The sequence below is a fragment of the Protobothrops mucrosquamatus genome, unplaced genomic scaffold, assembly GCF_001527695.2.
Source record: "Protobothrops mucrosquamatus isolate PMUCROS unplaced genomic scaffold, P.Mucros_1.0 scaffold_254, whole genome shotgun sequence".
In the NCBI taxonomy this organism is placed as follows: domain Eukaryota; kingdom Metazoa; phylum Chordata; class Lepidosauria; order Squamata; family Viperidae; genus Protobothrops; species Protobothrops mucrosquamatus.
Genome location: NW_015386330.1, coordinates 389,664 through 407,655, shown reverse-complemented (window position 1 = coordinate 407,655; position 17,992 = coordinate 389,664). Strand labels below are relative to the sequence as shown.

At 39.9% G+C, this 17,992-nt stretch overlaps 1 protein-coding gene across 1 annotated transcript in view; it reads right to left on the bottom strand.

Annotated features, from left to right (window-relative positions):
* MAP3K2 (mitogen-activated protein kinase kinase kinase 2) overlaps positions 1 to 16,906 on the bottom strand; it is a 35,194-nt gene extending 18,288 nt beyond the window's left edge. Inside the window, exons 1-6 of the mRNA XM_015831183.1 lie at positions 16,888 to 16,906; positions 5,749 to 5,811; positions 5,265 to 5,389; positions 4,899 to 4,939; positions 3,171 to 3,270; positions 1,076 to 1,189 (exon numbers count right to left, since the gene is read on the bottom strand). Of these exons, the coding sequence (XP_015686669.1) occupies positions 1,076 to 1,189; positions 3,171 to 3,270; positions 4,899 to 4,939; positions 5,265 to 5,389; positions 5,749 to 5,752 (384 nt within the window). The 5' untranslated portion in view covers positions 5,753 to 5,811; positions 16,888 to 16,906. The remainder of the gene's footprint in view (positions 1 to 1,075; positions 1,190 to 3,170; positions 3,271 to 4,898; positions 4,940 to 5,264; positions 5,390 to 5,748; positions 5,812 to 16,887) is intronic.
* Between the last annotated feature and the right edge of the window lie 1,086 nt (positions 16,907 to 17,992).

The window sequence follows — 17,992 nt, the reverse complement described above, 5'->3', positions numbered from 1 at the left end:
GTTATTCTAGAAAGAAAAGTATGATTATTTATTTATGCTTAAAAAAAATCTCTACCCTTATAAAAAGAAGCAACATTTTGACATAAATATGGATGACATCCAACGTTCCATTTCCACTTCCTAAAATGATAATGGGTGGAGTTAATTTTCTCCTTTCCGTAGTCCTCAAATTTGGCTCTGAGGGATTGAGGACTTCTGGCACAAATTTTATGAAGATGGAACCGCAGATGAACAGGGTTTTTCAAAAACCCACGGCACAAAATTCCAGTTTGATGATACTGGATTTCCCCCCAAATTTTCCACTTTTCAACTAGGATATTATAATATAGTATTATTTCCCAAGTGCACACATTCCAAATGTTAAGATTATAATGATAGCAAGAATGAAAGGTTAAAATGTATTGAGATTACTCAGAAATAGGAAAATAAAGTTTTTGGCACACCTGGGAGTATTTCTGCACACATCTCACTAAGAAGGATAGCTATCAACAATCAAAATATAGCTTAAATTGTTTTGGGCTTTGCCTACAATCTTTCTCTCCTACTGGTTCTAATGAGGCAACTATTAAAAAATATTTGTAACCTTTAAAGCAAAAACATGGTATTATATAACAAGTTTTCTGATTGCAATTTATATTTCATTAATATTCTGTGAACATACAAAACATGGCTTATTACATGCAACATGTACTGTATCATTATCAAATTTTATTATATTACACACACACACACACACAAACACTTGGATTTTGTGAGCGACAAATACAGATAATGTGCACATGAAAATAACCAAACTTAATGTGTTACAAGACAGAGAATGAGAATTCATGCAGACATTATTCAAAGAATAATTTTGACTCAAATTTTTTTTGTAGATTTCATCAAAGATTACTTGTTAATGAAAATAAAGAGTTCTGTGGCTTTCCGGTAGTAGAACCCAAAGAAAAAGACTCCTCCATAAAGGAAGGGGACAGATGGCAATTTTCCAGAGGAATCAGGTTGTTAGGGATCATGGGCAAACAACAGAGGAAGCGTGTTACAGCAATATACAAATTTACACAATGCTTTAACACACCTGTGTGTTTCCATGAACAACAAGCAGAATCTTGAGGCTCTTCATGTGAACACTGCGATCAAGGAGCTCCACAGCTTTGTCCAGATCATCCTGGACAGCTAATGGAATTACCAGCTATACGTAGGAAAAATTCACAAGATTAAAGTGCAAGTTAAATATAAATAACGTATATACACAATAGATATTGTGACCTGAAAATTAACTGTACAATACCAACTGTCTTCAATAATTAGTATTTAGCAGAACTAAGGGACAGCGTGATAGAAAATGGGTAGAAATGAACCATAAAAAGGATATTTAATTATGACAATTTGGCTAAGCAGGATCTGTAGTCAGTGGAAAGATGTAACCATACTAAAAATTAACCAGGTTTTCCCATATCCCAAAGCTACTTGTTAAAGATGTATATGTTCTTTATGGCTATACTTTTTGAAATTTAGCAAGCCATAATAAATTAAGGACTCTTAATACAGGGAAATAGGCAAAAGAAAAATAAATCCACATTTGATTTTCATCACCACATTAATGATTACACGATAAAAGTAGTTGATAATAAAAGAGGTATTTCCTCGTTCCTTTTCCTGAAATTCGTTAGACTAGTTTATAAGATTCAAAAAGATTGACGTTACGTTTACAGAACCACAAAAAAAAGAAAGATTGTTATAATTTTATGATTTTATTTTATTTTTTATGGTTTTGTTATGATTTAATGATTTATAATTCTCTTGCAGTTTGGTCTAGTTGTTAAGGCACCAGGCTACAAACCATGAATTCATCTCCTGCCTTAGCCATGAAAGTCAGCTGGGTGACTTTGGGCCTGTAACTCTTTCTCAGCCCAATCCACCTCACTGGTTTATTGTGGTGGGAAAAACAGGCAAAGGAAGTTCTGTTGGATATGTTCACCTCGAGTTATTTGTAAAAATAATAAAGGCAGGATACAAAACAAACAAACAAACAAACGTTTCTTAATATTTAACTATTAAGCAATATTTAGTAAATATTTTTATTATCTTTATCATCTATTTTTTTAACTCTGCAACTTTGCTTTACCTGATTGAGTTCCTGAAAGATAACATAAACTTCAACATAAACATATATGTTAACATTTTATAGTTTGAAATTTAATTATCTATTTCACAAACTAAAGATCCTGCCTTTATCATTTTTATAAAGAACTCAAGGCAGCAAACATCACATTTCGAAAAGATTTATTTGTGCCTTAAGCTCAGTGTTGATTCCTGGTGACTGCTTGGACTAAATTCTTGCAGTTTTCTTGGCAAGAATTTTTGGAAATGGTTTGCCACTGCCTCCTTTCTAGGGCTAAGAAGGAATAACTGGCTCAGGGTCATTCAGCTGGTTTTGTGCCAAAGATGGGACTAGGTCTCCTGATTTCTAGCCTAATGCCTTAACTATAGTACTTAGCCAAACCTGAATTAGTTGAATTAGTGAATATACAGATTTAGAGAAGGGTATGGCATAGCTAGAATGGCAAATAGTATGAAGAAGATAAAATCTTTAATGATGAATAGTTTCTGCCAACTCTTATAGAAATTACTTTAAAAGGTAATGGCATTTCTAGCATTCTGGCTAAATACAGTCAGAAAGGTAAGCTGAACTGCTTGTTGTTTTTGTTCAATCTTCCTCTTAATTGTTTATTTAGTTTAATTATTTAATAATGGTATACTTTTAATATCTCATTATAGACAAGGTTGTTGCTTCTGAGTTACACAGTGATCATATTCTGCAAACTCTAACCAATTCACAGATTTTATATTTAATAATATACAGTACATTTTGTTACTTCCCAATCATATCTTCCAAAGGTATTACATTTCTTTAAAAATAAAGATACAGCATCAAATATTTTTATTTCGTTTTCTTGTTTCCCAAAATACACTGAAAATCTTATTACATCAATACATGATCTGATGAGAAAGATTATTTTTATGAAAACAAAAAGCCACAATATAAATGGCACAACATGGAGTGTAACCTATTGCAAATCTTAAATATGTTTCAGAGCTTCAAGTAGTTCCGTCACCAAGTTTTCACTATATCAACATTACAAAGAATAGTCTAAAAAACATTATTTTACCTCATTATTGCTGTAATACAAATTCATGGACTGTCCAAAGGCAACTTTAGCTTTTGATGCAAGATCTTCTAGCTTGATAGGTCTAGAAAACTGTAGTATTCTATAAAGTAGGATACAACTTTTATTAGAAATAATCTACAGAAATGAAAGAAGTTACAAATTGTAATTATGAAAGTCAAACTTATTTTCAGTGCCATCTTGAAAAAGAGAAAAGGCAAACCACTTCTCCCAACAATTAAACCACATGAGCTGAATTCAATTGTAATGGAGGATCGAGCTCTCATTTCTTTCTTTGCCTCTACAAAGGACTAAATAAAGGCTTATCCTTATCCTTCCCTTTCAAAGGGAGAAATTTCAACTTGAATTACACCTAGTCTATGACTGGTAGACATAACAGTATCTCAAAATATTGCACAATGCAATAATCAAATTGCACCTTATTTCTTCACCCTGTAAGAGGAGGCTAATGAGCTAGTTGACAGTAAAAAGATTATTTTGCTAGGCCTATACAGATTTCCTAGTATTAGAAATCCTAGGAAGTGATCTACTTAAGAATTGCAACAAGTATAACAGGATAAACCAAGTTCAACTAAACTTTAATTTGCAACATTTTAACTCAGTCAAGTGTTCTAGAAATAATTTTAGGAATATATTAAAAATAATTTGTACTATATGATTTACAATTTCATATGGAACACAATATACCAGCATATTAAAATTTGTTTGCCAGGATAACCATAAGCTTACATTTCTGTTGTATCTATAGTTTGAGGTTAATTATTGGTTGAGTAGGCTAATTATGTAACCTTATGTAACCATCCTAAAAAACACTGTCTGTCTGTCTGTGTTTGTTTGTCTGTCTGTCGTCTGTCTAGCTATTTAGCTATCTTGGACTGAAATAAAAACCTAAACATTACAATATAGTATATTATTTCATCTATTCTTTAAACAGAAATTCAAAATAAAACAAAAATCCTCATACATTTATAGATAGGTGTTGGGTTATTACACTTGCTCAGTGACTGTTCAAAATTATAACAGTGCTGAAAAGGGGACTTAACAACAAGTCCTCAGAATTCCAGTCATTGCAGCATCCCCAATGTCACATTATCATGATTTACAACATTCCCTGCCAGCTTCCCTGAAGCAAAGCTAATGGGGAGCCTGAATAGAAGTCAAAAGCCACTCTTGCCACTTTTTTACCTGCCTGCATTCTGTAATGCCTGCCTCCGGGACATCCCTGCCACCCAGTGACATTCACCCATATTCTGTATGGCCTGCCTGCAACACCCTTCCCCATCGTTTGCCTGTTTCCATAGCACCTACATCTCTTGCCCATCTGCCTGCACTTCGGAGCCTCTGCCCACGGCGTCCCCCATTCCACCTGCTGGCCTGGGACTCCTGACTCTTCCCACTTAATGACCCACAAAGTCCTGGGTTTAAGACAGTTACTGGGGTTGCTGGACCTGCCATTGCTAAACAATGTAGTTATGTAACATTGCATCTTAGGACTTCATTGTTTAAGTGATGGAAGTTCCTGAACCAATTGCAACCATAACCTGTACAGGACTTTTTAAAAAATGTTTGCTTATGTTTTCAAACATTGATGTTGATTAGGTAGTTTTAAATTAAGTCAAGATTCTATAAACTTATGAAACAGTGAAAATTTTTAAAAAGTTCTCATATTCAGAAAATAACAGAAATTTGCTTAAATAAATTACTGTTTACCTTTTTTCTCCTCGATGTTCAAATTTGACTCGTACATCATTCTATAAGAGAATTATACAAACTTATTTATTGTGGTCAGTGGCATTGATAAAGATGTCTTTTCCACAAGCTTATAAAAATATGTATCTGGAGGCAAGGATTGTATGTGAATTTTATCCAGTCATTTGAAGCATTATTAGTTATCATACTGATTAGAAATACACAAAAAATAAACTAGTATATACAGCACCTATGTTTAAAATCTGTTATGTAATTTTAAAACTATTTCATTTCAATTTCTAAAATGTACATACCACAAATCAATGTAAAAATTATAATATAGGCAAAAATTCTTCACTGTGCTGGGCAAACACATTATATGATTACCTGTTTTTTGGGTGAAGTTAACTTTCCCTTTCCCTTTCCCATTTCTTGAAGCGGCAAAGCAGGACGACTTGCCTTATGAAGAACTGCCAAATCCTGCATGATTGAATTCAAAGCTTGCTGTTCATCTATTTAAATAAAAATGAAACAAGGAAATGTAATTTTCAAACTAAGTTTTTAAAAATCATAAAAAAACTAATCAATTAAGAAGCATAAGTAGAATAAGGATAGTATGCATTGTAACTTTAAGAGCATTCATAATACAGATCTCAACAACTTGATATTAGATAGTAGTATTGGTAGTGTTCGTTCATTTATATTTTACTTCAGCAGCAACTGTATTTTATTATATTCATACAATAATGTGATTAAAAAAAACTCCCATGGAGTTTTAATATTACTCATCATTTACTATTATTTAAATTCAGAATTGGATTATTACATTCTCAGGCACATGTTTGAAACCCTAGTAACTTCAGGAACTCACCCATAATGGCATCCAGCAAAACCGAATTTCAGAACAGTGCTCCCATTAGAATTCTTTTATTGCCTAAATAAATAAGAAGAACAATGAAAATATCAAAAGAAAAATAGTTCTGGAAAATCTGTATTTTCAGGTATTCCAGAAATCACAATTGTTCAAATGTGAAATGCAATTAACACACCAGAAGAAGAAGCAAATGAAAGGAGAAAGGAAAGATACCTAAAATTGGCCATTGCTCAATCAAAACTACTTTTAACTCCAACAAACAGACCATAAAAAGCTATGGTTAAATACAAGCATATGAATATCTTTTTTACAGCATATGATAAAGCAGAATGACCAGAAATACAATTCAAAACCCTGGCTTTCCATTGTTTTCTATACAAGTACAATGTGCCTATAGGTACGCCTTGATTTCTTAATTAATTAATTTTCCCGCACTTTTGGAGTGTGACAAAACTAATTTCCAGCCTATCTACAAACCTCCGAATCATTTACAACACATGACAGCAATCACAACATCCAAAACAACAATAACTCACTGACTGAAACATCACAATAAAATCCACATGTATAAAAAACTCGGTATCTATCAATATACCCTAGGCAAGAGAACATTGTGTCTCAAAAACACATGCACAATTAGAGACAGGTATGATAAAAGTGTCTAGCTTCATAAACTTTTGGTTAAAACCAACGTTTTTCCTCTAGGCTTAGCATCATTACTTTTTCTGGACAACTTTCAATCTACATGGATCAAGGCTACTGAATTCAACCTTTTCAAGTAAGCCCTTAAGATAGAATATGAACAGGCAAAACAAACTCTGAAACAAAGGATCCACTGAATCCTGATGGGCCAGCATCCTGTAGTGCAGGGCTTTTCAACCTTTTCACCCATTGTACCACTTTTAGGATATGGCAATATCCGAGTACCACCAGTCGCCTAGCAAGGTGTCAAAAACTTGATGACCAAAAAAAAAGGAAAAAAGTAATAAAGTACAGGTAGTCCTCGACTTACAACAGTTCGCTTAGTGACTGTTCGAGGTAACAATGGCACTGAAAAAAGTGCCCCCCAAGCCGCAGCCGAGCAAGACACCTGCCTGCCCATCCGGCGGCGCTCTTCCTCCTGTTTCATTTCTGTTGAGGATTGGCAGTGGGGGTGGGGTGGGGATGTTTAGTTTTTATTCCCATCCACTGGGACACTGTGACCGTCATAAATATGAATCAGTTACCAAACATCTGAATGTAAATCACAAGACTCTGGAGATGCTGCAACATTCCAGCTGATTGGTGCTTCTTCAGGGCTCAGAAGAAGCGCTAGGATCAGTGCTGAGCTCCAGCTGGAGCCTGGCCCTGATCCTGGCGCTTCCACTAAGCCCTGACAGTCCCGAAGAAGTGCCGATCAGCTGGAAAGTGGCCCTGATCCTGGCGCTTCCGCTGAGCCCTGACAATCCTGCAGCTCCAGCCATCTCTCGCTCAGGCTTGTGCGGTGCTGCCACCGGTTCAGCTCATTCCCCTCCCCTGCTACCACTTTTCTAGGATGGTTGCGTACCACCTGCCAGGTGCCAATGTACCACAGGTGGTACCCGTACCACTGGTTGAAAAGCCCTGCTGTAGTGCAGCAGTCTCCAACATTTTTGACACCAGGGACGGGGGGGGGGGAGAGGGGGGGAGAACACAACCTAGATCCCACGCATGTGCAGTTTTGCTCACCTGTGCCACCCATGCCCGGGGGGGGGGGACTCCTGCTGTAGTACATATCCTGTAACTATAATTTGTTATTACTTTGTTGTTACTTAATAATTATAAATACTTTTAGATGCTTTATATTTAATGCCCACACTAGTCTGTGAGCTCCAGGAGCTTTCTTTTAAATCTTGCCATTATATTATGCAACCTAGGAAGCATACTTTTTATGTTGTTGCACTGCTTTCACCATCACCACCCCACCCCCAATATGCAATCCCCAATTCTTCTTGCCTTTAGGAAAACTGTTTAAGACCTGCCTCTTCCCCCAGATCTAATAAGGAGCCTATGGAATGGGAGTCCCACTATGGTTGTTTTGTTATGATTCATCACCATTTTACATTTATATATTGTCCATTTATTGTTATAAGGTGTTCTTTTTTCTTTTTATTTATTGTTGTTTATATGGTACCCTACCCAGAGTCACACTGTTTGAATTAGACAGTCTTATAACCCTTATAAATAAATAAATCCTCTCATAACATGACTAAAATTTATTATATGCATTGGTTGATTTTCAAGGATACAGCAGCTGGATGGAACACTGTTTTACTTCATTTATTTATTTATTACATTTGTATGCGACCCATCTCATTGTTTGAGGGAACTCTGACGGCTTACAACGTATAAAAAAAAACCATAGAAATAAAACAATTATAAATATAAAAGTAAATTAAAATTGCAGAGGATTAAAAGCAATTTAAAACAATCACACGGGTTTGGAGGGGAGCAGCAAGCGGTGCCTTCATCGTTACTACACCAACCACCCCTAGCCTAGACCCTAGAGCTACTGCTTCAAGCTCCCGTGCCAGCTGGCGTTGCCAGGTTTTAAGGCTTTTCTTGAAGGTCAGAAGAGAGGGGGCAGATTTCACCTCTGGTGGCAAGATGTTCCAAAGGGCGGAGGCCAAGGCAGAAAAAGTTCTTCCCTTGGACCCCACCAAAAGTATCCATCACAAGTTTGCATAAAGTGAGAGACGTGTGTTTCAAGCGTGGTAGTAAAACTATGCAATATTCTTCTTTGGGAAGCCAGACTGACATCAACATTAATTTTATTCTGGCATCAAGGGAAAAGCTGACTATTTTTAATTTGATAGTAATAGTGTTTGCTTATTTGTTCTGGATGTATCTCAAACCATCGATTTACAGCAGTTCGCAAATAACGGAAGGAAGGAAATTATCCTCTAGCCATGCTTATTTGCTGCACTGCAATTAGAAAACCCCCTCAATGTGAAGATCTCAAATAAGCAATCAGTTATAATATATAACTGCCTCTCTTAAGAATTCTTTGTTAACCCCCCTTTGAACCCTGTGGTCAGAAGGACATCCAAGCTGTACTGTTCAAAGAAGCAGCACGTTTAGGAAGACTGAAGGGACTGTGAAGGAACCATACCAATTCTTCAACAGCTAAGACTATCGTCATTTTAAATAGGAGATTCTGAAGAGTGATTCATAAAGCATATAATGGAATGGTTTGTCCAGCTGTATGAGAAAAGCTGATTTTGTATAAAAATACTTATAAAATGGCTGCTGTCACACCAATTAACTATTATAAAAGGAAAAGAGTAATTATCCTTCTCTCTCATACACATTTATACTTTCAAACATATCCACTGCAGACTGCTGTTTTAAAACATTTCCAGTTGGACTTTAGCACCAATAAAGCACACTGCCAACATGATTATGATAAGGGATTATGGGACATGTGAGTCAGATCTTGTAGAGGGTCCTAAGTTATTTATCCCTGATTTAGATGATCAGGGTAATCCAGAACTGATCAAAGAAGATGCTTGGACAGAACCACTTTATAGACTATATGCAACACATAACTGTGTTTATTCTTGTCTTATATTGTGCTTTACACATTACAAGATTGTTAAGGGACAAATAGAAAGAGGAAGGGTATTAGGTACGTTTGCCACCTTGAGTTATTTATAAAGGAAATAATAATAAGGCAGGATATAAAATAAGATTCAATAAAAGAACAGTGAAAATTATTTATTCCCAAAGGTCCTTCTGAATAATCCAACCATATCTTCTTCGGGGGGAAAAGCATTAAGGCGGAGGTTAATCTAATATTTACAGGGAGGCTATTGCACAATATTAGTTATCTAATAGAAAAGTACCTGGCCACATTTATCACCCTAAAACAGGCATGCCAAACTGCTGGCCCGAGGGCCAGATGCGTCACACCGAAACCGCACCCACCCCATTGCCGGCAATGGGGTAAAAGTCACGATAGGTTGTGCGACATCACGTGATGTTGCGAGTTTGACATGCCTGCCCTAAAATGTGGGGTAAGTAGGAGTTTCTTCTGTGATAAGCTATTGCTAGTTGGAGGAGTCAATCCTGAAAGCACCCTAGTGCCAACCATATACAGCTTTATAGGTTAATACTAGTACTCTGAATTGCACTTACACAGCTTTTCAGCAACCAATGCAGAGCCTTATGCATAAGTATAATACATGCCTGGAGTTAACCCTTGCAGCAATAAGGCTGCCATATTCTGCACTAATTTAATTTTTTCTGGTTAGTCTTTAGAAGCTGCTCCATTTAGCCATTTGTGGTGTGTCCAGGACCATCTTTTTCAGCAAGAATTTACCCACTCATTTTGGGAGAAGGTATTGACTATCCTATACTGTACTTCTGTAAAATCAGGGGGAATTAAGCCAGTAAAGCAAGGGTCCCCAATCCCCAGGCCACAGACTGGTGCTATTAGGAACTGGGTCATACAGCAGGAGGTGAGCAGCAGATGAGCGAACCCTACTGCAAACTGCACATGCGTGGGATCTCAGTTGCACGCTCCCCCACCAAACTCCGGTCTGTGGAAAAATTGTCTTCCACAAAACTGATCCCTGGTGCCAAAAAGGTCGGGGGCAGAGAATGATTTGCCATAATTTATTTTATTTATTTATTTATTAAATTTATATACCGCCCTATCTCCCTTGCGGGACTCAGGGCGGTGAACAGGCGATACTAAAAACCACAATAATAAATAAATAGTTTGTTTTAAAATCTAATTAAATAACAGGCCTGTTCTAAAAACACACCCGTAAAAAACCCCCCACTGAAACATAATCAAACTACGCCAGGCCGGCCGCACGGAATAGATGGGCCTTCAGGGCTCGGCGAAAAAGGCGCAGGTCCGCAACTGTACGTAGGTCGGGGGGTAGGTCATTCCAGAGGCATGACCTCTGGCACATACATTATGGAACAGCTTTCCGCTGGACATCAGAGGGGCCACACACTTGTTTGTTTGCAAGCACTATAGAGTAATAATATAATATTTTAAAATACTTACAGAATTTTAAATTCTACGGTAGCACTCCAGCCCAGGCAGTAGCAGATTGCAGCAAAAGCAAAAACAAACCGGCCCCAGATTGGCTCATTTGGCCATGTGATCAGGGACAAAAAAACAAAAAACAAAACCTTTTGGCTTCAAAAAAACCATCCGACTTCTCGTAGGCCTAACGGTCCAGGCAAGTCAGAGTTAAATATGTAAATAGTAAGTGGAATGAGGAAAAAATATTTTTCCTATCTTGTAGATTGTAGGCAAAAACAATAATGTCAATTAAAATTTTTGCATTTCCTGAAATATATATTTGCAATGCCATAGTGGAAATCCACTCAGATAAGGAACTTGACCACGGTCAGTTTAATTAAAGCACTATATGAATATCAAAGGATCAAAACTGCCACCAAAACTGCCAGATTTTCAGTGTTATAACTTCTCCAGCCAGCAAATAAAAAAATCTAAGCTTCAAAGATAGTTCACCTCATCAGCAAAGAGGCCAAGCAAACTGACATATAATAAGCAGCTGTTTAAAAGAGGAACACTCAAATCTCTGAACAAAGTCTTACAAGACATCAGGTAGAGTTGGCATCAGTTTTCTATGCCCTCATTATTTTCAGACAGAATTATTGTAATAATGTAGTGCACTGTACATCCGTCTACCTGTAAAGTCAATCTGAACATTTCAATTTGTCTAAGTGAACTTTTCAGGCATTAAGAGATCGAAAAATGTTTTTCTCACCTTAGATGACCTTCCACTGGTTGCCTATTTGCTTGCTCGCTCAATCTGAGGTGTCATGGATGCCTCTTAAAGCTCTGATGCTGCCCATATAAACATGTCCAAGCATTAAAGTCAGCACTGGAGTTGCAACTCCAGGCATACAGGCCCAAGAAATTCAGTGGCCGCACTCACTCCCAGGAAAAATCTACCAATTTCTTACCTTTCTGTTTTTTACCACTAGGTAGATGTACTTAAAAAAATAATAAATAATAAATACAGGTAGTCCTCGCTTAACCAATTCACATGACTTGGAGAAACTAATATTAATCATAGCTTATCATATATAAATTAATCATAGCATGCATATATACCGTGTTTTCTCAAAAATAAGACCCAACCAGAAAATAAGCCCTAGCATGATTTTTAGCACGTGCCTAATATAAGCCCTAGACCAGACATGTCAAACACAAGGCCCGGGGGCCGGATGTGACCCACGAAGTGGTTTCATGTGGCCCGCAAAGCCATCCTGGAAACAGTGAGGGAACGGCCCCCTCTGCCTTGGCCCTGGCCCAGGCCGGCAGGGAGCCAATGTACAATTTTGTGGTGGCCATCTATGCTGAAATGCATTCAGTCTTAGCTCCACAAGGCCGTCTAGAAACAGCGAGGAACCAGCCCCTGCTGTGTCAGCCCCACCCCCTGGGTGCATGCTGGAGAAGTGTCACCCTTTGTGAGGAATGAAGAAATGGACCATGCCTTGGCGCTTGCCCCGGTCCCATCCCCTTCTGCCAGAGACCCTCAGATCTGTCCCACTCCTGCCCAGGCCCCCACAGGCACCCTTGACATGAACGATGTAGAGCTGGCCACGCCCACCCAGTAGGCCGCACCCACCCGGCCCCCCGAGGGCAACCGCAATGCTGATGCGGTCCTCAATGAAATTGAGTTTGACACCCCTGCCCTAGACCCAAAATAAGCCCCAGTTAAGAACCCGGGGTGTGTGTGTGTGGAGCTGCCCCACGCACCCCACACCTGCGCACCTCAGGACCCCGCAGCCAAGCCACTGCCTGCTCGGTGACCTCCCCTCGTTTGTTCAATGACCCAGCTGCCCGCCCACCTCTTGCCTTTCACTTCCCTCCTGAGCCAGACTGCCATGCTACAGAGGATGGGCAGGGGAGGCTTGGCCCCCTTACCCCTCTGCCATTTTGGAGCCAGGGTGGAGTGATGGCGAAAGGTCTCTGCCGCCATTGCTGCTGGAGGGGTTTTCTTTGGTCTCCGCTGCCCTTGCCCGGCCCCGCAGATCACCTGCCCGCCGGCAGCCGCCTTCCCCGTTCACCTTCCTGTAGATCAGGAAGCCGGCAGCCGCCTCCCCTTCCTCCGCCTGCTACTTTTGTCCTATGGTGACGCCTTGCACTGCCTGCTCCCCGGTCACTGCCTGTATTGTATGGTTTCAATGGCAGCAGTTCTGGAGACCGATGGTAGGAAACTGTGGCAAGCAGAGCAAGATAATCTTTCTCCAACCATGAAGGGGACTAGGTGGCCGAAACTGCCAGCCCAGGGACGATGCAGAGCCTCAATTCTAAACATTATGGCTGGAGGAAACCAGGCACCGCTCATCACCTTGCCAATATCATCCCAACAGTGAAGCATATTGGGGGGGGGGGGGTTTCAGCAGCAGGAACTGGGAGATTGGTCAGGGTTGAAGGAAAGCTGAATGGAGCAAAGTACAGGGATATCCTCAATAAAAATCTGTTCCATAGAGCTCAGGACCTCAGACTGGGCTGAAGGTTCATTTTCCAACATGACTATGATCCTAAGCATACAGCCAAGACAACAAAGGGGTGGGGCTTAGGGACAACTCCATGAATGTCCTAGAATGGCCCAGCCAGATCTCTAACTTGAACCCTATTGAACATCTCTGGAGGGACCTGAAAATGGCTGTCCACCGACGGTTGCTATCCAACCTGACTGAGCTTGAGAGGATTTGCAAGGAAGAATGGCAGAAAATCCCCCAATCCAGGTGTGCAAAGCTTGTCTTATCATACCCAAAAAGACTTGAGGCTGTAATTGTTGCAAAAGGTGCTTCAATAAAGTATTGAGTGAAGGGTCTGAATACTTATGCCAATGTGCTATTTCAGTTTTTTCTTTTTAATAAATTTACAGACATTTCTAAAATTCTGTTTTCACTTTGTCATTATGGGGTACTGAGTGTAGATTAGTGAGAAAAAAAAGATTTTCAACAACTGTAGAATCAGGCTGCAACATAACAAAATAGACAAAAGCGAAGGTCTGAATACTTTCTGAATGTTCTGTACACACACTCACTCACTCATACACACTCAGGTAGTCCTAGACTTTTAACCACAATTGAGCCCTAAAATTTATGTTGCTAACTAAAACATTTAAGTGAGTTTTGCCTCATTTTACGACCTTTCTTGCCACAGTTAAGTGAATCATTGCAGTTAACAACATTGTGTTACAGTAAGTAAATCTGGCTTCCTTGTTGACTTTGCTTGTCAGAAGGTGACATGGCCCTGGGCACTGCAATGGTCATAAAAATGAACCCATTGCCAAGCATCTGAATTTTGATCACGTGACCAAGGGGATGCTGCAACGGTTGTGTGAAAAACGGTCATAAGTCACTTTTTTCAGTGCCATTGTAACTTTGAATGGTCACCAACTTGGTTTTCTAAGAATAACAATAATTGAGTTTTACCATAGTGCTCTGTCTGAATAACAATAAATTGTCATTAAATGGAAGAGAAAACCATAAATGTCTGCTTCCAACTATATTAAAGAATGTAATGCTTATGATTTGTTCATACTGTACATAATTAAGTCTACTGAGAGGTCATGTGATAACTGGCAAGTCACATCATCGTGAACTTTTGCCAAGATCAATATGTGAAACAGTTCTCCAAAACCTTAGGACCATTAACATCCAGAAATCTCTGCCAGTTTTCACCTGCCAGGCACCAAGTTGGGGAAGGGTGCTATAAACACATACGCTCTTTTATTTTTGTAGTTGTTTACTTGACTAAGCTAAGCAGGAGTAAACTAATTGTGCTGGCTTCACTTTCAGTTGTGCAACCACATCAATAAAGGAGAAGTAATATAAAAGAAAGCCAGGGTAATGTTTTTCAGCTTGCTCAGAATTATAAAAATATACAAATTAGTGCAAATTAAGTCTAAAGGCAGAAATATTGCTGATTAATAAAACGCTGACTTTTTTTTCTATCTAAGATGGCACCTGCTCTGAAAGAACTTACATTTTGCACAGAAAGATTTAGGATGCTTTGATTTTACACTATTCTAGGAGATAGTAATGGGGAGAGAGGGCCTTAAACAATTACATGTGTGCCCATTTGTGGGCCAATCTGATTTTATAAGAGTTACCTATACCCTGGTTACACTATAATTATTACAATGAACTCTCCTCAAAGAGCACCTGAAATCTTTGCAGCAAAATATGGCAGCTGAGCTGCTTATCTATACCTAGGACAGTACTAATGTCATATTGCATACTTATTAGAAGTCCCCTGGTAGCTACTGACTGCTTTCTGGACTAAATTTCATATGCTTGTTTAAGCTATAAAACAATTTATGGCCAGATTATCTGAGGATTGTACTGTCCTTGTAAAACATTTGAATGTTACAATCTGGCAGGGGAATTCTAAAGAGTTACCAGCTTGTATAGGCCTACTTATAATTACCAAAACCAGTATCAATTACCTTTTAGGCTAATCTATTAAGACAAAGTTACTAGATAAAAAAGCCACCTATGTTAAAGTGCACATTATGAAATGTAGATACTGTATGCATATTTATTCCAGATATCAAAAGTGTACCAACATGTTATTTTTAAACTGAATTTTTCTAGGTATGCTTTTTAAAAAAACCTTAAAGTGAGCTTCTAGTAGCCTCTTTTACCATGAGAGTGAGAGAACAGAACTTGAAATATAAATATCTTTAAAATATGGTCAGCATCTCTAGACTTTGATCCTCAAACCCACAATGTTATGGCAAACTTGGAAGAATTTGCTTGCCAAGCAAAAGCGGAAGCCAGAGAAATTCCTTGCATGTATTTCCATATTTCACATCACAGGGCAAAAGAAACCCAATGTTCACTTTTCCATTTACAAATAAGCAATGCTGGGCAACACTCATAAATCTGGGGACAATCTATCAAGCAGTTGTCCACAGAGACTATATGCTTCAAATAATACATAGAGAAAGCAGTTAAAAGCACAAATCACAAATAGCACAGAACAAATTATATAAAACCAGTATTCACTGGCAGTATGTCACAAACCACTTTAGCAAATATAACTTTTTCTACTTGTAATCTGTTTCCCATAATCGCTCAGTGAAACTATTAGTCAAGATCACCATCAAAACTGACCAGAGTACAGTTCTCATGGATAATCTTCATTATACACCCAAATTATATCTTACAGTAGTTTATAACACTACTGAGCATTAATTTTAATCTGTTTCTATGTCTTGTTTTTAAATTGATACATCAAATTCCATCTTTTGTGATGGATTAAACATTCTTCCTCAAATACTCAAAACCACCTGTAGATAATTAAACATTAAAAATCTTATTTCTCGGTACAACAGCCCACATTTCTCAGTATATATTATGTATAAATCAGCACTACACTGGAGACAGGGAAAACATGCAGGGCATTTCCAAAAACAAAAAGCAATTCTCATATAAATAGGGCCACTTATCTACAATAGCAATAGCCCTTAGACTTATATATCACTTCACAGTGCTTTATAGCCCTCTCTAAGCTGTTTATAGAGTCAGCATATTGCCCCCAACAATCTGGATCCTCAATTATTACCTGTTGACAGCCAAACCTATACGACATTTTTTTCTCCTCCATCTAGTAGCGGAGTTTGATCTCAAACAATTATGACACATAAATGTGTATGTACAAGACATACCTGGGCAGAACTCTTGACACCTATATTTATTGAGAAAGAAGTTGGGAGTGAGCAGAGCAGGACTGCTTCCTCATACCCTCCCCCCCCGAACTGCAAGTCAGCTAGCTCATGTAATCCCCCCTTTCTTTTTAGGCAACGCAAGCGAACCTCGATCTTTTTCCCTCCATCGCCACTGAAACGACTTTCTACTCCGCCCCCTCCCCCCCCCCAGAATTCCGCGATCGGTTTTACAAATGCAGAGCCCGCGTCCGATTACCTGCGAAAGCGGAGATAGTCCACAAAACTACCATCCCCGGCGCCCCCTCAGCGCACAACCTCCCCAGGCCCCCTGGCTTGGCTCCCCTCTCCCATCAGGCGCCGGAATCGGTGGCCCCAGCACAGCTCGTCGCGCGCCCGCCCGCCCGCCCGCCCGCGCGCGCACCCAACGCCAACGTACCTGCGGGGCAGAATTAAGGCGCGCGGGTGGGGGGGAAGGGGAGGAGGAGAATTTCTCCCCCCCCCCGGACTGGAGGCTCCGGGCCCAAGCCGCCGAAGGGGGTCCAGGTTATCGATTTTCACCGGAGACCCGAGATGCTCCTGGCTCTGCCGGATGAGACGGGAGGATGGCGTGAACGGGGGAGACGGTAGCAGGCCCAGCGGCCCCCTCGCCCCACCGGAGAACGAAAGCTGCAGCCTGCGAGGGACGGAGGCAGAGAGGAGAGGCGGCTGAAGGACCCGGGCGCTCCCGCGGGCGAGGGGCAGGGGGAAGGATACCACCGGTGCCCCCCCACCCCGCGGCCGTCACCTTATCCAGCCAGACCTTCCTCTCTCTCCCTGCCCCCCAGTTTTTTTCCCCTCCAGAGCTCCGCCTCCCTCACGCAGAACCCGTGACACCGAACCCGGCCGCGACGTCAACGTCATCACGCAAGCGCGAGATTCCCCCCCCCTTGTTCGGACGCCGCGGCTAAGAGAGAGAGAGAGACAAGGAAGAGGAAGGATTAGCACGAGGGCGACCATGGGAAACCCGGGGCAGCGCCTCAGAGCTCCCTGAACGACAATTCCCAGCAGATTCGGCGAAAGAGCAAGGAATGCTGGGAGTTGGGGTTTAATACCTTGAAGAACGCGGATGCGTCCAACTCTTTGGTCGGGAGAATGTGTGGCCTTCATGTACATGGAATATTAGACGCGCACGCAACACACAAAGTCTCTCTCTCTCTCTCTTTTTCTTTCTTTCTCTCTATTTCTCTCTCTCTCTTTCTCTTTTTCTTTCTTTCTCTCTCTTTCTCTCTCTATCTATTTCTCTCTTTTTTCTCTCTTTTTCTTTCCCTCTCTCTTTGTTTTCTCTCTCTCTCTCCTTCTTTCTCTCTCTTTCTCTCTTTCTCTCTCTCTTTCTCGCTCTCTTTCCTTTCTATTTCTCTTTCTCTTTTCTCTCTTTTTCTTTCTTTCTCTTTCCTTCTTTCTCTATTTCTCTCTCACTCTTTATCTCTTTCTTTTTTCTCTCTTTTTCCTTCTTTCTTTTTCTATTTCTTTCTTTCTCTATTTCTCCTTTCTCTCTTTTTCTT